The sequence below is a fragment of the Manacus candei genome, unplaced genomic scaffold, assembly GCF_025592945.1.
Source record: "Manacus candei isolate 608988 ecotype Guabito, Panama unplaced genomic scaffold, ASM2559294v1 h1tg000060l, whole genome shotgun sequence".
In the NCBI taxonomy this organism is placed as follows: domain Eukaryota; kingdom Metazoa; phylum Chordata; class Aves; order Passeriformes; family Pipridae; genus Manacus; species Manacus candei.
In genome coordinates, this window is record NW_026138108.1 from 1,648,652 (window position 1) to 1,669,794 (window position 21,143).

A 21,143-nucleotide genomic window follows, 5' to 3' on the forward strand; every position below is an offset into this window, starting at 1 on the left:
ATTTAGCTTTGGATTTGGTGTTCTTTTAGTTTAAAATGAGTTTTGCATAAATGTGTAGAAGTGGCTCATTCTAACTAACACCTGATTAAAATACATTCTGTATGTCTTAGTGATTCTCCTCAGTTTCTCCTGATTCAAGTCTTTCAAATTAACCTACAGTCAGTATCATAAAAATTAGCTTATTTTTCTCCTAAGCACTTCACATTTTCTGTTTCACTTTTTCCATTTTCTGTTTCTATTTTTCTAAAGGACAAACAACTTTGTCATTCTATATGAATATGTGAGTTACAAGGACATTTTTCTCACATTCTCATGAGTATCTTGATTTCTTGCCCCCTGATTTCAATTTTTCTATGTATATTACAGTTCCTAAAGAAAAAAAGGAAAAATTCCATAACATGACTTCATATTAATTGATGGTAAAATCTTTTTCTGTCACTTGAGCAGTTGTTTCATCTTCATGTTTTTTAGCAAAACATACTATGGGATGAACTACTTCTTCTAAGAAGGAAAGGGCCTTTGTGTCTTTCCATTCCCATTTTTTAGTAGGAATTCCATGCAACATGTTATGTACATCTTCAAATGTACCTAAATGGTTTCTTGGACTAGCAAAACAAAAGGATTTTTTTGTTTTGCAACAAATGCGTATTCCAGGTGGATGAATCTGTATTTAAACCTATATAAGTAAAGGTGTCTAAAGGTAAGTGCCAGGGCTTAACAACTGTTGTGAAGTCAGTTGTTGATGTAGATGACTGGTGATCTCAGTTTTGCTTTTTACACTCATGAGGTTGTCTTTTTTAGTATGGACACATCAGGTACAAATACTTACAGTGTCCTGACTCAGGTTGGGATTACTGAAAAATTTACCTCATTAGCTGATTGCTTTGCTGCTTTCCCAGCCGCCCCCATCAGGGGGATCTTCTCAATTCACAGCCCATTCTATTAATGCAGTTGACACTTGGAGTGATGCTTCTATCAGACCTGTAGTTGGCAGAAATGCAACATGGATAGCCAGAGGCACAATTAGCACAGTGCTGCTTCTGATAAGTAGATTGAGCATACCTACCAAAACCTGATGGTTAACTGAGAACAGCTGAAGTAATGAACTCTTGTTTCTCAGATCTCTCAGAATCGTGATTTTTTAGGCTCAGCCTTTATTTTTGACATCTTTCTTCACCATCTCAATAATGGGTCTTTTCAGATTCATAGGAATATAACAGTTCTTTGGGGTAGTGAAGGAATTCAGTTAACAGTTTTCATCAGTTACAGGCTTTTTCTGTCTGTTTTGGAAACCTTCACCTGTGATTTGATACAATGCCTTCATGACTAACTTTTGGCTTATCCCAATTAAGCAACATAAATAATAAAATGAGGAAAAAATTGTGGTTCAGTTTTCTGCTTCACTGACATCCATAACATTAAACATTTTGACCATATATGGAGTGTTCACTCTGCCTCTACCAGGGTAAATGTGAACAAAACCTTATGGTACTAAATTTTGGGTCTCTTAAGACTCTTCACAGATTGTACCATGAGTTGTCTAGCACTTCAATGGAGATGGTTTAAAAGTACCTGTCCTCAGATTCATCTAGCATGTTCTTTTGCTGACTGCTTTATCAGACTACACTACTAGTGCTCAATTTTCAGATAGAAGAATGCAGGTCTTGTTGCTTAATACTAGCCTCCAGCATGGAAACTGGTGGTGCTATGTGTGCAAATGGTTGCCAGATCTGGGTATTTGACTATTTTGTGCAGGAATATTTGTGATGAAATAACATGGGATGCTGAAATAACTAGTAGAGCATGCAGCAGGCATTTGATGTTATTTAGTGCATTAGTGTTTTGAGATCTCAGCTTTGTTTTCACATAAGTGATTGCAATTCTAGATACTCTCCAGCATGTGAAAGACAGCAAACACATTGTTGTGTATCACAAGGGCCGTTACTTCAAAGTGTGGCTGTACCATGATGGCAGACTCTTGAAACCCCGAGAAATTGAACAGCAGATGCAGAGAATTCTTGATGATGATTCAGAGCCTCAGGCTGGTGAAGCGAAACTTGCAGCTCTTACTGCAGGAGATAGGTATGGTGGTTATTTTTTAGACAAATTTAGTGTTTAGAAATAGTTGCATAACATGCTAACTGAGTACTGGCTTTGGAATTTTAGAATAGTCTGCAGTCAGTTGCTTGCACATTGGTCACTTATTTTGTATATTGCTGATGTGTAACAGTGCTTCAGTCATTTGTAACTATGTGGAGTTAAAGGAATTTTGCAGTGACAATAAGTAATATGGATTACTTATCTGGAGAAGTTGGTTTAATTGTGGCAGTCAAAAGAGTGGTAATTGAAAGCTTTACAGTGCTACACATATTGAACTATTTGAGTTCAATAGCTTTATGTCTACGCTGAGATTCATTGGCATTTTAAAGAATATCTTAAAAATTTTGATTGAGAATGAGAATTCAGTAACTGTTACTTCATGACTTGCACCTACACAATAAAGCAGTATGTACTCGGTTCTAGGTATAAGATCACTGAATGCAACTAAATTGTGGCAAACTCTGTCAAATTGTTTCTGGACAAACGAGAAAGAGCTGTGGATTTTAATATACTTATGTGTACTAGGAGTACTTCCATTTGTTCACTTTCTGCTTTAAAACAAACAGATTTTTTTTTTCATTGGGAAAATCACATAAATTTAGAAGTAAACATGGTGCAACCATATAGAAATTACATTGCTCAGGACTTCTTTTGCTTCAGATTTGTTGGACTTATTTATTGACTTTTTTATAAGAGTCCAGACTTTTTAGGTGTTGTAACAATGGGCATTAATATCTGTTAATTGCTTTCATTATGTGTAGAAATGTTGAATTTCTGAGGATTAAGCTTCGCACGTGTGTGATAAATTGAATTGGTTCCTAGGATTACACTGTATGAGTATTTTCAGAACTTTTCACTGCTCATATAGCTTAAATGCATTGAAAGTAATTGTGTCAAATTCTGTAAAACTAGGAGGAATCTCACAGTGATCTTCAGGGTGATGAAACATTCACATGTTTATGTAATCTGGCTATAAACCAATGGTTTTTTTTACAGAGTACCATGGGCTAAAGCTCGTCAGGCTTATTTTAGCCGTGGAAAGAACAAACAGTCCTTAGATGCTGTTGAGAAAGCAGCTTTCTTTGTGACATTGGATGACCTCGAGCATGGGTACAAGAAAGAAGATCCAGAGAGGTCACTGGATGCATATGCAAAATCATTAATACATGGCAGATGTTACGACAGGTGCAGTATTGCTTCTGTGGAAAATGCCTTCTCTTTTTTAGAATTTGGCTAATACATGCGAATCAGTGACTTAAAAGTTGATAAATTTCATAGAGTTCACAGAATTGTTTGGGTTGGAATGGATTTTCAAAAATAACTGTTTCCGACTCCTCTTGGAACGGGAAGGGACATCTTTCACTGTATCAGATTGCTCAAAGTCCAGTCCAGCCTGATGCTGAACACTTCTAATGACAAGAAATCCACAACTTCTCTGGACAACCCATTCCAGTGTCTCACCACCTCATTGTAAAAAATATTCCTCGGTTATGATGCATTGAAATTTACCCTCTTTCAGTTTATATCTGTTGCCATGTGTCCTGCCGCTAGGAGCCCTGGTAAAAAGTCTTTCTTAGCTTTTCTTTTAAACCCTAAATAAAAGATATTGAAAGGCTGCAAGGTGTTCCTAGAGCCTTCTCTTCTCCAGACTGAACAACCCCAACTCTCAGCCTTTCTTCATGGGGAAAGTATTCCACTGCTCTTACCATTCTTATGACATTCTTCTGACCCACTCTAACAGGTCTCTGTCTGTATTTGCTGGGGACCCCAGAGCTGGAGGCAGTGGTCCAGATGGGGTCTCACCAGAGTGGAGTAGAGGAAGAGAATCACTTCCTTTGACCTGCTGACCATGCTGCTTCTTAAGCACACCAGGACGTGATTGTCTTTCTGGGCTGCAAGTGCACATTGCCAGCTCATGTAGACTTTTTCATCAACTAATATCCCCAAGACCTGCTTGTCAGGGCTGCTCAATCCATTCATCCCTCAGCCTGTTGATACTGGGCATTGCCCTGACCCAGGTGCAGGGCCTCATATTTGGCCTTGTTGAACTTCTTGAGGTTCAAATTTAGGTCTATTTATTTAAATAAAATGTTATTTAAAAAAAAAGGTTGAGAACTAATGCATTTTAATGTGAATTTTGGAGAGAGATGAAGTTACAATATAAAAATGCTTTGGAAATGTACAAAACCATAAGGAAATACTGATTTCTTTTGTAGGTGGTTTGACAAAACATTCACTCTCATAATATTCAAGAATGGCAAAATGGGTCTGAATGCAGAGCACTCCTGGGCAGATGCTCCTATTGTTGGACACCTGTGGGAGGTAGGTGTTTAGTACTAAAAGATAATGTGGAAGATAATGTGATATGGTCTGTGCAACAGTGCTGAAGATCAGCAATTACTTTCAATCCCTTGCATTCATGTTGCTGATGAGTGATCAGGGGCCTATGTCTGTAGCAACTGTAGAATTTTAAAAATATCTCAAACCCTTGCTTAAAAGGATGCTGTCCTTTGAAGGGCAACATTTTAGTGAGCATAGATGTCTTCATAGAAAAGTGATACAGCTTCCAATCTAACATGTTTATATTTTAAATCCATAGATTGTCGTCTCTTTGATATGGCATTGTAATTTGTATATATACGTGCTCCTGAAGCCCTTAAGCTTCCTTGTGCTATAGAAATCTCACACTTATTTTCAAAATTTAAAGAAATTATACAGAATTTAACTTTTCCTCTAACCTGTTATTTGATCAGCTGCAGATTGATATGCTGTTTACATTATCTCTTGTATTTATTAGCAATGAGTGGAATAAATGCACTTTGTCATGTCTGTTCATCATGAGCTTAGTTTATTACTTGAAATCCTATTTGATTTTTTTTTTATTTTATTTTTGAAGCTTAAACCCATAAACAATTGCATGACTCAATCAAAACTATTTCAGAAACATTAGTTCGTTCTGATTTCATATGTATTTGTGCAAATTGGTCCCAGGTCTAACTGGTCCCTCCAGTAATTTCCTAGTTTTACTGTAGAAGCACTTTCATGTCTGTAAGAACAAAAAAAAAAATTCCTTGCACTTTCTAAGGAGGGAAAAAAGAAGATCAAACTGATTTGAGAGTGACTTGACAGTTTAGACTGTCTCAATGAAAGAGACTTTTATTTTTTTACTTCTAGTGGGTTTTTAATTGAAACATTTTGATTAACTCAGTAGCAATTAACAAAATGCATCAGTGTAATTGAATAAGTGTTTGGTGCATATCTGGTGTTCTTCCCACTCAGAACACAAATAAAAATGCCTTAAAATAAGAGGTAAAATTGAGGACTTCATTTGCAGTTGTTTTCTGTATTTGGAAATGGCTTGTATATTGTATTTCACTGTATACTGAAAATAGGTTATATTGATTTCACAATGAAATCCTAATTCCACAGCATTACATATTGTGTTGCAATTCTGAAGAATTATCATTCTTTGCAGAATGTGATGGCAACTGAGTATCTGGAACTGGGCTATTCAGAAGATGGGCATTGCAAAGGAGATACCAATCCAAATATTCCTATTCCCACCAAACTACAGTGGGAAATTCCAGAAGAAGTAAGTACAGAAGGAGTGGTTTGAGGAAGAAGCTTCTCTTTTCCTAAGCAGTCATATTATTTATGTAATTACTGGTAACCCTATAAATCAGCTATAAATTCCTATGAGTCCTGTAGGATGTGTAGGCATTACTCAGTTTACTTATAAAGTCAGGGGTTTTTTAACATCAAGTTTTCTTGGTTGTCAATATATCAAAAAAAAGTGGCTATCTATTTTAAATAATAACTGTATTAAAATTAAGTGTAAGTTGCTGAGATTTCGTTACTGTTGTCACAACAAATACTCATCTAATAGTTCCCTGAAACTACCTGTCTTTTTTTGTGTTCAAAATTCTGTATATGTGCCTAATAAGGTTTGTTTGGGGGTTTTTTAACCTGAGTTTGGGACAAACTGCCACTGCCTGTTTTGATTTTAATTTTGAATAAAAAAATAATGGTTGATGATGTATTTAATTAGGCATGTATGGCAGCTTGGAAGTCATACAGCTATTGCCATTCTATATCTGTGGGTCATTCTTTTATGTTCTGGTGATCCGAACAGTTTTAATGCTGGTGTTTTTTAAAGTGTTAGTTTGGATGTACAGTGGCTTAAAACATTTTTATTAGCTTTTTGAATTTTAACTTCCTGGCAAAAATAACTTCTCTTCTTTCTCTAAAGGAAAATTATTTAGGTAGTGATGTTCCTGACATGCATAAAGGCAGCATTTCTTATTTATCAATTAAAAATACTTGCCATTGAATGCATGAGTGTATGCATATAGGTGTGTGTAATTATTTGTTTCTTTATTTAAGTGTCAAGAAGTGATTGAGAGGTCTCTGAGCACTGCCGTAGCTCTGGCAGACGATGTGGATTTCTGTTCATTTTTCTTTGAAACTTTTGGAAAAGGACTAATAAAGAAAGCAAAAACCAGCCCTGATGCCTTTGTGCAACTTGCCCTGCAGCTTGCTCACTATCGGGTAAGAACAGACTGTTTCTGCCTTACAGAATCTCATTAAATTGGGTAAAAAATATTTGTGATTGAAACATGTGACTGGGTAGAGTAATCTCGTGCTGCTTGTGCAAGGTTATTAAAGACGTTCAGTGGAAATTGATAAAAACCCTAAATGGATTACTAGCTGGAAATGACTGCTCCAAGGACATGTGGAGATTTTTCTCTTCTTCTTAGCTGGTCTATCATTGGGCTTTTGGAACTTGAAAGAAGATATGAAACTTCTAGTAGCTGTGTTTATAATCTAAACAATGTTATAGGACAATCCATAACAGGATTAACAAAAACACCTACTGTGTTTTCTTCTGCTAGTTCACCTTTTCTGTAACGTGCTTTCAGGAAAGGCCAATATAGCAACATTCAGCTTCTGTTATAAACTGAAAAAGATTGAGTATAAACTGCAAATAGTAGTCCTTGCTAGTTTGATTGTTCTATTAGCGTTTATCAGATCATGCTGCTAATCTTATTTTTGCCTTTATTATATTCAGATCGGAGGGCTAATGGTAAGCTACTAAAAACTTGAGTTTAATTTGTGGAATGGTTCATATCCTGTGTGGATAGCTTGGACTATTGATTAAGAAAGCGGGGGGTTTATTCTTAAACCTTTAAGTTCTTATTTTTCCCTTTTTCAAGGACATGGGAAAATTTTCTTTAACATATGAAGCCTCTATGACACGCTTATTCAGAGAAGGCAGGACTGAAACTGTTCGTTCGTGTACTGTTGAGTCATGTAAATTTGTTCAAGCCATGGAAGACCCAACTGAAAGTGTAAGTCTATGGTGTTGTTGCCTTATACAATTGGGAGAGTAGGTTTAGATTGGATATTAGGAATAAATTATTTACTGTGAGGGTGGTGAGACAACGGAACAGGCTGCCCAGAGACGTTGTGGATGCCCATCCCTGGAAGTGTTCAAGCCCAGACTGGATGGGGCTCTGAGCAACCTGGTCTAGTGAAGTGTGTCCTTGCCCACAGCAGCAGGGTTGAAATGAGATGATCTTTAAGGTCCCTTCCAACCCAGTCATTCCATGATTCTGTGGTAATTCATAAGCACATGAGTTACCACTGGACAACTGTGTAAGTCCTCAAATAGTTTTTATACTCTTGTAGTGATGCTTTTGTTTTTTTAGGAAGGTAAGGTAATTGTCCACATTTTCTGTCAATACAGCAGAAATTCTAGGCCACACCAAAAGAGAATGACAGAACTTAACCATTAGTTATAGTTCCTGAACTTCAGGAAACTGTGATTACTTGTGAAAATTTTGTGACTTGTAAAACTCTAACATAGATTTGTAGAACAAGTAATTTCATACCAGTTAAACTTTCCTTTCTGAGAGGGAAGCAAGAATCATTCACAGGAAGTAAGTAGTTGCTCAACCCAGTTCACTTAACTGATTTTTCTTAACCTTTTTTTTCATTGTTAGAATGAAAATAAGCTGAAATTCTTTCGGCTTGCTGCTGCCAAACATCAGCTCTTATATCGTCTCGCCATGACTGGTGCTGGCATTGACCGCCATCTGTTTTGCCTTTATGTCGTGTCCAAGTACCTCGCGGTGGATTCTCCTTTCCTTAAGGAAGTAAGTGACTTTTACTGATAAATATTCATTACAGTAAAAAATCCTTTGTTTAATTAGTGTTTTGCTGTATCTGCTTTACGTACTTGCGGAGCTCTGTTTTTTCTAAGAAAAAAGATAGCATTGTAGGTAGCATTTTTTCACATCTGCTGAGAGATTGTAAGTTTCATTTTGTTTTATGTGTACATTTATTATATTTCAGCGAGCTTTGTAGTATAATCACCTTGAATATTGTGTGCAGTTTTGGGCACCACAATATAAAAAAAGCTATTAAGAGAGCGTCCAAAGGAGGGCACCAAAGATGGTGAAGGGCCTTGAGGGGAAGCTGTATGAGTGGCTTAGTTTGTTCGTCCTGGAGAAGGGGAGACTCAGGGGACACCTCACTGCAGTCTACAACTTCCTCATGAGGGGAAAAGGAGGGCCAGGTACTGATCTCTGTGGTGACCAGTGACAGGACCCAAGGGAATGGCCTGAAGTTGTGTCAGGGGAGGTTTAGGTTGGTTATTAGGAATAGGTTCTTCACCCAGACCTTGGCTGAGCACTGGAACAGGCTCCCCAGGGAAGTGGTCACAGCACCAAGCCTGACAGAGTTCAAGAAGCATTTGAACAACACTTTTAGGCACATGGTGTGACTCTTGGGGATGTCCTTGCAGGGTCAGGAGTTGGACTCGATGGTCCTTGTGGGTCTGTTCCACCTCAGCATATTCTGTGATTCTCTGATAATAAGTATTATTAAGTGTTATTAAGTATTGCTAGAAAGATATAGTATTAAAAAAAATAGTGTTTGCATGTGGTTTTTACATATTTTCAAGGCAACACAACAGAGGCTGTGTGTTTTGTCTCAAGAACATTCTTTTGGAACTGTGACAAATTCACTTTAAGTTATTATAAGCTAAAGGAGCTGTATATGGCATTACTGTCACAGTTTATTTCCGTGACAAATTTATTACTTAAACTAGATTTTAAGATTGGGTTTTATAAAAATAATTACATTGCACGTATTCCTTTTTTCTCTGATTAATAATGAATGACTTCCAACTTGCCTCAAAATTAATCTACTCATGTTTACCTGTTTGCTCTACTCACATTTGCCTGTTTGCTCTCCTAAATGTGACTGGTGGCTAAGTCAAGAATAAAACAACTTTCTACATATTGCACAGACTTTGAAAATACATCTGTATTGTTAGATACTTTACAAGCTTCTAACTTGATGTAGTATCTTACTGGGAATTGAATATGGCTAGTAATGATCTTGTTAAAACAAGACCTGTTATGCATTATTTACCAGGCTATGGACCAGATAATCTTGTTTGAAGTAGCATTTCTATTCAAATTTTATTTTATTCTCTTTAAAGAATTGGCATCACTACCTCATATGTTAATATCAGGACAAGTTTGCCTGTTTCTTTTAACCTTCTTAATTGTTCATTCTGTTGAAATGGGAACTAGAGTTATCCTTAATATTGCTTTATTGAGTGCTTTATCTTAACTAGTTTTTGAGAAGGTTGCATATTCTTAAACAGTGTGTTATACTTGTTTGCGTCTCTTTCATATCTAATGAAGGTTTTGTCAGAACCTTGGAGGCTGTCAACGAGTCAGACACCACAGCAACACATTGATCTAAAGAAGAACCCTGAGATGTTATCCTCTGGTGGAGGGTTTGGACCGGTATGTTTGCTAAATACAAGTACCTGTTGAAAAAGTTTTTAGTTTCAATATGCCAGTTTAAAAATTTCAGATCTGTAATACCCTAATATTGCACATCAGGGTGCAACTTTACACTTTTAAATGCATGTGTTTAATGCTTTGCCGTGATCTGGATGTGCTCGGAAAAATTTGTGTCACCTTTTTTGGTATCCCGCTACAAAAATGGATTGTTCTTAAGGAAATATGTAGTTACAAAATGTGGTATGGGGCTCCATGGCAGAGAGATCTGATGAAAATGGGGGTTTTGTCATATTACCTGTGCCCAGAGCTTCTGTACATCAGACTGTCCATCACTGTGAGCACATTACAGTGACAAATGCTTATTCTTGAGAAACTGGCTTATTCCAGCAGATTATGAAGCCAGTATTCAGAATCCCCAGATGTGAATAAGGGTTTGGCTACAGGAATTTCTAGCACTTTTTTCCTTTTGTTTTTGCTAAAGGTACATTAACTGATCCCTTCTTACTATTTCTTTATTCCTTTAATTTCCTTCCTTCTGTTGTCTACATTTCCAAATAACCCTGCTTATATTTTCCTGAATCCCTTCTTGTGTTCTTAGAAGAACTGTGCTTTTGTTTGCTGAAGTAGCACAGAGATTCAGTGCATCAGCTTCTTGGGTTTAGGGGTTTTTTTAAGCATTCTGTAGAACTTATTCCTGTAGTAGTAACGATGAGAAGGCAGTCAGGCTGCTTGGCAGCAGTGGCAACAAAGAGCTGGAAGGTTGTGATCCTTTGAGTTAGGAAAGAGACAAAGAAGGGTGACAGCAGGATAATTTGTGTTCACTAGGCGTACTTTGAATATAACATCAGACTGAAACTTGGGACAGTTAATGCTACTAATGTTGAAATTGGACAAGACCTCTGCTCATGATACAGGTGTTCAGAATCATATATTTGCTGTAGAGTCAGAGGACTTTGCCTTTGGGCAGGTTTTCATAATACAAGGCTTTTATACTCCATATTTATGTATCATATTTATTTACATTGGCAGAATGATCCCATGTTTAGGTATACAACTGAACTATTTTATTCCTTTCTGCTTAAGCACTGAAACTGTGCAGCTGCTTAGGACCAGACCTTGATAAGAGAAACTCCTTGAACAAGTATTTTATTTCAAAATACCAAAGCAGGGAAATATTACAGACAAATATTCAGAAAATATTAATTTCATGCACTTCAGATAAGACTAGAACTATTCCTCAAGTGGAAATCAGTCTTCAAAAATTATCCATTAAATATGGAATCTTGAGTTTTGCTTGAGGAGAAATTGCAACTGATTTTAAAAACTACACAGTAAGAACTCTTTAATTATGTATAAGTTGATTCGGGAATGGAAGGAAAATAAGAAGTTTAGAACTTGTTTTTCTCTTCTTTCTTCCCATAGGTGGCTGATGATGGTTATGGTGTTTCTTACATTATCTTGGATGAAAATTCCATTCATTTCCATGTCTCCAGCAAAATATCTTGTTCTGAGACGGTAAGAGTCAGTCCTTTCCTATGGTTTAATAAATCTGTTTCGATGTCTGCTTATAAAACTGTTCTATTCATTGTCTAAAAAATTGTGGTAGAATTTGCAACATATTGTTATGTGTTTTTTCTTTCTCAACATATGCTGTTTTTCTGGGTTTTTTTGTCTCCACTTCTATAAATCATGAACCAAGAATACCATATTCTCTTTCACTAATACTTTCAAGCATAAAGAAAGCATGTGTTTACACATTTGTAGTTCCCTGGAACTCATGTAAAATGACTTACTGTTTATGTGTCCCATAAACAGTAAGATGGGCATGTCTTGGTTTTTGTTATTACAGTTTTGCTTTGATTTGTCTCTGGCTGCAGTTGTAGAGACAGAGTAAAATGTATGCTCCCTATTTAAATCTTTGTGGTTTAAATAATACTGAAAGAAGCTGGCCCATAAGTTGTAATCTGTGCTTGAGAAACATAATTCATCAAAATTTATTAGAATAACACCTGTTATTAGAATACAGTAGATGTCATCTATTTAGTGTCCTGCTATTGTGGAAGCCTGCCCCGAGTCAGATTCAATTCATCTTTCCCCTTTATATTTTTATGACTTTAATGAACATGTTGAGTTTGTTCAGGGTTACATAGCTGAACTAGTTTTCCTCTTTTGACCTAAATTTATCTGAGAGATCATGGTGCCTCTGGTTAATTATTAAAGATTAGGAAATACAACTTTGTTTTTCTCATAATTGAAATTGTTCTTCAGATACCTGTTGGCTTGTGCTTTAAATTTCTCTGTATTCTTTTCACTTATTAGTCAAGTCAAAGGTCCATACAGAAAAGGAAGCATTTTATGTGTGTGGCCTTGATATTAGTAGGGTCTTTGTAGTAGGTCTTGAAATGTAGCTGAGAATTTATATTTGTAATCTTAATTTCTTGTATCATTCATCTAGCACTTAGAATAAACAGAACAAGTTCCTAGTTTGTTTACACTTAGAACACTGTTATTTTTATTTTCAATACTTTATGTACTTTTTCAGTAGCAGATGATTCATGATTTTGATAGAAACTCAGAAATGTTTTTCTGATTTTTTTTTTTTTGTGTGTTTCTTGGTCATTAGTCATACACATTCTGAACATTCCTCTGAACATTCCTTTGTTTTCTGAAAATTAGCTTTTGCAAAATCTTGTATAAAAAGCAATATCAAAACCCAGTGATTTTAAAGTAACAGAAACCTACACATGCGCCTGATTTCAAAAGGATATTATCTCAGTTCTGTCTGTAGGAAAGTAATACATTTGTATTGTATTGTATGGTAAAATACATGCCCAAATTCCATGAGCTCCAAAATTACAAAATGTTAAAAGGTTTCTACTTTTGCCTGAAAAATAACTGTTGATTGACAGTAGAAGTATTTGATTTTGGGGTTTGTTTGTTTGTTTGTTTGTTTTTAAGGATTCTCATCGTTTTGGAAAAAACATCCAAAAAGCAATGGTTGACATCATGGGTTTATTTAACCTCGGTAAAAACTGTACAAAGTGAAACACTTCCTTGGTGCCAAGCAATCTCCTCTTGTTGGGATGAGAACTCTTCTGCACAGTGAACTAGAGCGAGGTCTGTCAAACAGTAGCTGGCGAAGAAACTGGTCAACACCTTCTTAAACATCTATTAAGACTTTAGCAGTGTATTAAATTTTTCTTTTTTTTTTTTTTAGTAGTTTGGAAGAGTTTATTTCCATAAAGGATGACTTTTGAAATCTTGTATGTTTATAGGGATGAAGCGTAGTATTAATGCATGAAGTCATGTATATTCTAACTTCTACAGTTTTCTCTTAATTTGTATACACTTGCTCTTTTTTGTTCTAAAATTAGTTTACTTCTTTCCAGAATCAAAGGGATAAAACACACTGACTTAAATACTAGAAAGAGTTAGATTTGCTATGTATTAATAGCAGAATGTTCTTCAGTGTATCTGCTGCTTTATGTAAATGAGTGACAAAACTTGTGGCTGTTTGCCTTTTTTGGTTTTTTTTTTTAAGAGGTAAATTTTGGAAAACATACCAAAAAAAATCCCTGCTGCAACCCACCTTAACACACTAAGTTGTATAAATTTTATGTTCTTTGAAAAAAACCTAAACAAACAAAACCACCCAATCATTGGGTAGTAAAATGTGTCACCTCAATAACAGATATCACATTTTTTGATTGCTTACAGGCATGTTTGCGACACTGACCTTATTTCTGTGTAAATAAATGGACCTGTGTGCTTGTTCATGCAAGTGCCTTAGAAAAACAAAGATCCTTAACCTAGGAAAAAAGCATATGCTGGGAGTTGATTTTACACTGTTTTAGTGGTGAAGGAAATGAAGTAGTAGTAATGCAGATCTGGTTTTCAAATTACAAGTTAGGATGATGTGGCATAAGGAGACTTGAATATGTTGCCATATGGTGCAGTTTGGTTTAAAAGTCTAATTAAATGCTCCCATCTTAAATATAAAGATCAGTTCCTATGAAGTGCAGGACTAACTTTGTTTCAGATTTACAGATACTCACGTGTTTGTGTTGGTGAATGGTATTGATGGTCACTTGAAATAAGAGTTTCTGTGTCCCAGGAATTGTCAATTTAATTAAATGTACTGTGTTGGATAGTCTACAAAGCAAGGTTGTCTGTATAGGCAATTGCAATTTGCCTCCTTTCAGCCTGGAAGGACCACTACTACATTGCCAACCATCTGCATGAGAAGGGCAAACTATTAAAGCCATGGAAAAAACTCCAGAGTGGGAGAATCATGGCAGTTCTTAAACCCTTCCTGGGAGATGCCCTTGATCACGTAGTTTCTAAAGGATACAAGGGGAGAGGGGAAAGCTCTTTCACTGAAAAAGAAGCAATGGTGTTTCCAAGTGCAGAAATAAAATGGCTGCTGCCAAATGGAGTAACTTTGTGCATGATGCTTCTCTTCCACAGGCTTTATAGGTGTGGTAACTTTTTACATCCCTGCAGTGTAGTAGAGTGTACTTGTTAACACCACAATTTTTTTATTTTTATTATTTTATGTAAGATACATGGTGGTTAGTAGTACAGTGAATGGTGCTCCAGAGCTGTGCTGAGTTTAAAAGGCCCTTGGAGTGGATATAAAACTTCTCATTAGTCTCTGAATGTTTTCTGGCCAGTATTTCTAACTTTCTATGCCTCCTCACGTTTATTTTTACTCTGATCTAGCTAATAAAATATGAGGTGGGAGCCCTCAAAGATCCAAGATGCATACCTAAGCAACTGCATGCTTACAAAAATGTAGGAATCCACACAGGAATTGATCAAAGATGCTCATTATTTGGTTAGGGTACAGTATGTGGGAAAGGACACTTAGAAATAAGCCTTACTGTGGATGGCAGGCCTGGCATTTATCAAACTACTGCAACAATTTTACAGTGATCTGTTTTTGGAGCTGCAGAAATAATGCACTGGGGGTTTTGGGGGTTTGTGTTGTGTTTTGTTTCTGGTTTTTTTAATTGACCAATCTGTGCTTAAATTACCATTAGGGCATGATAGCTTTTAGGATTTTCTTTTAAAAAGAAAGGTTTAGATTTGACTCTCAGGTTTTAAGTGTTTCTAGTCTAATTGTAGTTAGTGCAGTTATCAATGCAATTTTACATTCTTGGAGAGTAACTATAATTGGCACAGAAAGCTGTTTATTGTAACTGTTTAAAACGTTTTGTGTTGTTAAATGTATCTTTTTAAATTTTGGAATAGATCATAATTCCTAAACAGATAATATTTCATTTCTTTTTCTTTGAAATGTCAGCAGCGTGTAAATAAAATATGCTTTTTGGATGTAAATCTTAGAAATCCACAGTGAATGTAGGTTATTAATAAATAATTTAAATCATGATGTTCAATATTGTGTAAATACAGTAAAACTGCTTGGGGTTTTTTTTTGCTCAAAGCCATAGGAATGTAACTGAAATTGCTTAGATTTGAATGAATTTTCTAGTACAGTGTACTTTATTGTAAAGGAAAATGTTCATATTCCAGTAAAATTACTAATTTGTTACTAAAACCTTGAATCATTGATTCTCAATTAGTGATTTAAGAGCTAAAAGTTGAGGTTGAGTTGGTGGTAAAAGTGAGGTTGGATGATAATAAATTTTTCTGTTTATTGAATTGCATTAGGAATTTGTGAAATAACTAGAATGTGTATTTTTCAAATTTATCTCAGCTATTTCATAGCAGAAATTAGGAAAGCATTAAGTCCATTTGGAAGGTACCATTCTTCAGGATTAATTCTGTTCCCAACTGAATATTCGTTAAAGGCTTGAGTCTTTTGAAGAACTAGGGAAGAAGTGTGTGCGTGACCTGGAAAAACATGGTTCTAATTCAGCCTTTCTACCAATTGTTTTCTCATGTAAAATATATTAATTTAAGCTAGAGGGGTTTTTTAATCTTGTTTAGTTACTTTATGTCTATTGTTGGTTATTTACATCCAACACTTCGTCTCTATTTTCTACTTTCTTCTGTGACTTCAAAAAATGAAATAAAATTTCACAATTACCACTACTTTGTGTTTACTGCAATGTTTAACATCTTTTGTATCTTTTTCCCAGCTCCCTTGCTGCAGTTTCTGGACTGACAAAATCATTGCTGTTAAATCCAGTTAGGAACAGTAGTAACAGACTATTGAGTTGGTTTGAGCAATGATTTAAACATGTCTTGCTAGTTAATAGGGAGTGTGTTAATGAAGGATTCTCTTTTTTGGGTTCAGTAGAAAGAAGAAACAATGTAGGTCTTACTTTAGATGATTTTTATTTTTTTCCCCATCTTCCCTTTGCCTGTTTTTCAGGGTGGCAAGTACAAGATGAAAGCATTAGAATAAAAAAACCTTCAACTGTTAGGTGAAACCTTTGAGAGGGGAGAAGGAAGAGTAGGGATATTTTTTCTTTTGTTTTGTTTTTCCCTGACTTCATTGGCTGCAGACCTGGGGCCCATGGGCTTGAAGATTGTAACAAAAAAATTGATTCTGGTTTCTTCTTGAATTAATTGTGCAGCACCTTATGGATGAGAGGTAGCTTGAAATTCTTTTGGGTGTCTTTAGCTGCTATGTTGTTTTTTTAAACACATAATATTTCCTAAAAGTGAAAACATTTAATGCATAAAATGTAAAGTCCAGGTTCAATTTCTGCTTTCAAGAAAAATATCTCTTAAGTGGCCATAGGTAGTGGCCCGGTGGGTTTAGTGTGTTTTCTAACACTGAAATCTTCATGGCATCAGGGTAACAATTCCAAGATTTACACAGTGATTTGTAGAAAGGACTCTTAAGGGCAGCAACTTGAGCCAACTTTTTCACAGAATGGTTGAGGTTGGAAGGCACCTCTGGAGGTTATCTGGTGCAATCAGCTGGTTGCCCAGGGCCACATTCATATGACTTTCTGAGTAACTCCAAGGATGGAAACTCCACAGGCCAGTGAAGCTGACAGTGAGAAAGTGTTACCGGATGTTCAGAGGGAAACTCCTGAGTTTCAATGTTTTGTCCTATCACTGAACACTGTGGAAAAGACCCTGGCTTCATATTCTTTGCACCCACTTCTTATCTCAAGGCTGCACAGTCCCACCTCTCTCACCCTCTCCCTATAGGAGAAATGCTCCTGTTCCTTATTCATTTTCCTGGCCCTGCGTTGGACCCTGAGCAGCCTGTCCATGGCTCTCATTCTGAGAAGTGCAGAGCTGGACACAGTGCTCCAAGTGTGGCCTCACCAGTGTTGCATAGCACTTCTACATGGATTAGGACATTAACCTCTGACTTGGTACCAGGGTCCTGGTTAATCTTTGACTCCTTGCAATGTGGGATAATTTCCAAGGGAATTTAAATAAACACAGAAGGAACAGCAACAAAAAAAGTCCCCCCAAACACACCCTGGTTCTTAGGCCATGCCTGCACTCTGCCATTGCCCCTGCCTGGACACGGCGTTCCAGCACGGACCCCACTCCGTTAACATTCTGGTGCACAGCTGTCACTGCCCACCTGGGGGAAGGTGAATTGCCCGGGGTACAACCAAGGATGTGCCCTCTGAAGTGCCTGGGATGCCCCAGGTAGGGCCTGTCACCTCCCCATCTGCTCTGGACAGAAGGGTGGGGAGTGGGAGGGCATCCAAACCCTCCCTATCCCTCGCTGCACAGGTCCTAGACCAGTAGTGGTTGATGCATATGGGCAGAGAGATCTGAATCTTTGAAGAGCTGTCATATCCTGGCCTAGTTCAGGGCCCATGGGGACCTTGACCCTCCCAGTGTTGCCTTAGCCTAAATCCAAAAATAGTAATAATGAAAGCGCAGGTGGATATTGGCCTGTCTTTTTGGTGGCGACCTTGTGTTACTCTGGGTAGAGGTGCTTTGGCTTGTGTTGTTGGCAACTGGCAATAGTGACATTGAGAGTACAGATAAGGTTTGGTCTTAATGCCCTATGTCCCCAGGGAAGTGGTCACAGCACCAAGCCTGACAGAGTTCAAGAAGCTTGGACAACACTCTCAGGCACATGGTGTGATTCTTGGGGCTGTCCTGTGCAAGGCCAGGAATTGGACTTGGTGATCCCTGTGGATCCCTTCCAACTCAGGATATTCTATGATACTGACACAAATTTAAAACAGTGTTATTTCAGCTAAGTGTACTACATGATAGAGGGTTTTTTTGACTACTAAAGCCAAATAGCGAAATTCTGATTCAAGTCTGAATGCTGTTAATGCGTTTAAAAGTTACAAAGAATGCATTCTTACGGTAAAAGCAGCTTTTTTTTTAATTGGTATGGTGGCCTGTATGTTCTGAAAGTTAGATTCAGAACCCAAAAGAATTCTTCCAGCATTCTGTTTTAAAGTTTCTCAGTTACATGTTAATTAGGGTAATCTTCAGTATTATATATATGTGTGTGTTGTTTAGTTAAGAATATTTCATTCACTTTCAGACAGAAAAACTATTCAAAATACTGAAATAGGAGATTTGTCTTCGATAAAAAGAACAAATATGAACCACTTGATAGTCTGCCAAAGACTTTAGAGAATCAGATATTGCTTCATTTAAGATCAGTAATAAACAGTGGACTCGTAACTGAAATATGTAGTCAAAATAGTCCTGTTCTGAAAACTTTAACTGGAAATTGCAGTAATGAATAATTTTGTTGGAGTAGGATTGGCATCTAGTCAAGACAATAATTTGTGCACTGTAAATCTAGGAGAGACTTTGTTAGATGGCTTTAAGTATCCACTTAACATTGAAAATCAAATTACAGTGGTAAAAGTTGAAGTACATCCATGTAGAAACAACAGCTGTGATGAATATCTTGAAAAGTACAAGGAATTAAATCTTTCAGAAGAATCTGAACATATGGAGTCAACCTTGTCTGCCTTCAAATTGTATCCACTTTCTTTCTTCTGTATCAATGCTGCATTAAAATTTCAGTCTTCCAACTTCAAACATTTCCTCTCCTGAAGGAACAGTCAATGAAAATGTTGAAATTATGCCAGTAATATTAAGTGAAATAGGAATGTTATATATTCATGATTATTTGTGACTTAAACGTGGGAAATTGCCACATTAAAACTTGTATTTGGGATCCACATAATGTTTGAAGTCATGTCCTAAATTTTCTACTAGAACAAACTTAGTAGTAAATACAGAAATAAATTTCTGGTTTATATTGTCAGAAATAGCATACACTGTGAACATAAGATTTCAACTGCTGGGGGGTTTGTCCATGTTATGAACCATATTTTAAAATGGTTGAGTAGTTATTTTGCTCATTAAAAACATTACCATGTCACAAATACACCCACTTTGGTTCTACATATTACTGTCTGTATTAGCAACTATTAGACAATTGTACAATGTGCAAATAGGATACTAACTTCTGTTCTTTACTTCCACAGCTGACACAATTTTCAGCTTCAATTTTATAGTCCTAATGAGTTAAAAAGTAATTTATTTGCGGCAGTAAACTGTAGCTTCTATTGTTAAATCTCCATGGGGAAAGTACTTTTGTAAAAGAGAGGAGTTTCCCATTGCTTACCATGTCTAGCAGTTTTTCTGTGTAGTTGGAAGTTACATTTTCTAAGCTGGATCAATTACTGTCTTGAAAAGTCCACAGCATAAAACTTCTTGTGGGGCTCACAGGACCAAACCCACTTGCTTGATGCAGGCTATCCATGTGTGGAATACCTGTGTGTCCTTGCATCTTTGTTGATGGCCAAAGAATATCTGAAGAAATCTCCAAATTCTAAGTTAGCACTGTGGCTGCTTCTAGAGGGGCACTGAGATTTTCTTTGAGAAGCTGTCTTGAAATAATTGAGCATACCAGTTGACTTCTTTTCCATGTAAATGTTTTGACAAACTGTGCTGGTCTCAAATTTAAAAATCCAGGGCATTGAAAAAAAACCCCAAAACTCACAAAAATCACTTAGTTGATAAAAAGTTCTGATTTTCCCATGCAGTATCCCCCTGAGGTGCCAGGATGAAGCAAGGTGGAAGCTTCAGGGCTGCCTGTGCAGGAAACCTTCTATCACAGAAATCATTGCTGCACTACCTAGTCCAGTGGGTCTTCCCAGTGTCATTTCATCCTGAGATGCTTGAAGGGTGCTGTTGACAGTTACCTTATATGTTTTGGTTTTCTTCCAGGTTTCTGATTATGGTTATAGTTTAAAAGTATCTCTGGCTTGGAAGGTTCTTTACACCCATGCTCAATGTTATCAGTAGTTCTTTAATAATTGAAACCTTCAATCTTTTGAACTGTTAATAAGATTTAAAAGACTGATGGAAGCCTCTAGATAATAAATATGTGATTAAGGTGTAACAGTTGCTTTCTTCAAAGTCAAGTTGAAGATAATGAAAGTTTGTTAGTCTCTGTACAAGGAGCTAATTTAGAAATTTAGAAAGATTTAGAAAAATCTTTCCGACCAACTCCTAGTATCCTTACAGTTTAGCACACTGTATCTGCATGTTCCCTTAATCTAACCTGTTTCTTGAAGGTATTAGAACGAAATTCTGATCAGCTTATCATTTTATTGAAATAAAGAAAGCTGATTACCGGCTTCTACATTGCTTGCTTGCCTTCCTAAACTGCTGCCTATATTATATAAAGAGGAAGCACAGCACACACAGGTGGAGAGCAAATTGTCAAGTTCAAACAATCTCAATTCTAACTTGAAACTAGAAAATAGTTGGTTTCTGTCTTTGTTCCATTTTCTGTTTTTGAAAATACAAATGTAGGTAATAAGTATGATCCTATTATAGTCGTAAATGCATTAGATCTGTACCAGGACTGTATACTGAACAGAAAAAACGGAAATAATATTCAAGGTATATAATGCTATAATGCTGAACAGGCTGCAGCATTTATGTGCTTAATTATGTCATGAAAATGTAAATAACTTCCCATTTTCAAGGTCACTTTCAATCGGGTTTTTTTTTAATTCATTTGGCATTTTAAAAATTAATCATTTAATATATAGAATAGTTATAAGTAAAAAATTCTCTTTTTCAAGTGTACATATCATTCATCATTCCAAATGTACATAAGAATAAATGGTTTTGTTTTGAAAACATCAAAGACCCAAACTGAAGTCTGTTTTTCCCAATAAGACTGTTACAAATAACTATTAAGTATTTCTTTCACAAGAATGTAATGCTGTAGTGACGTCAAAATCTTTTATTGATGCTGCAATGGAGTTCTTGATATAAAACACT

General features: G+C 36.4%; 1 protein-coding gene across 15 annotated transcripts in view; it reads left to right on the top strand.

The window, feature by feature from the left end:
• CPT1A (carnitine palmitoyltransferase 1A) overlaps positions 1-15,980 on the top strand; it is a 37,598-nt gene extending 21,618 nt beyond the window's left edge. For all 15 annotated transcript variants that reach the window (XM_051803782.1, XM_051803773.1, XM_051803779.1 and 12 more), the window contains 10 exons: positions 1,887-2,082; positions 3,097-3,285; positions 4,317-4,422; positions 5,576-5,692; positions 6,484-6,648; positions 7,314-7,448; positions 8,103-8,255; positions 9,816-9,920; positions 11,343-11,435; positions 12,879-15,980. In XM_051803782.1, the coding sequence (XP_051659742.1) occupies positions 1,887-2,082; positions 3,097-3,285; positions 4,317-4,422; positions 5,576-5,692; positions 6,484-6,648; positions 7,314-7,448; positions 8,103-8,255; positions 9,816-9,920; positions 11,343-11,435; positions 12,879-12,965 (1,346 nt within the window). In that variant the 3' untranslated portion in view covers positions 12,966-15,980. The remainder of the gene's footprint in view (positions 1-1,886; positions 2,083-3,096; positions 3,286-4,316; positions 4,423-5,575; positions 5,693-6,483; positions 6,649-7,313; positions 7,449-8,102; positions 8,256-9,815; positions 9,921-11,342; positions 11,436-12,878) is intronic.
• The last annotated feature ends 5,163 nt before the right edge of the window (positions 15,981-21,143 follow it).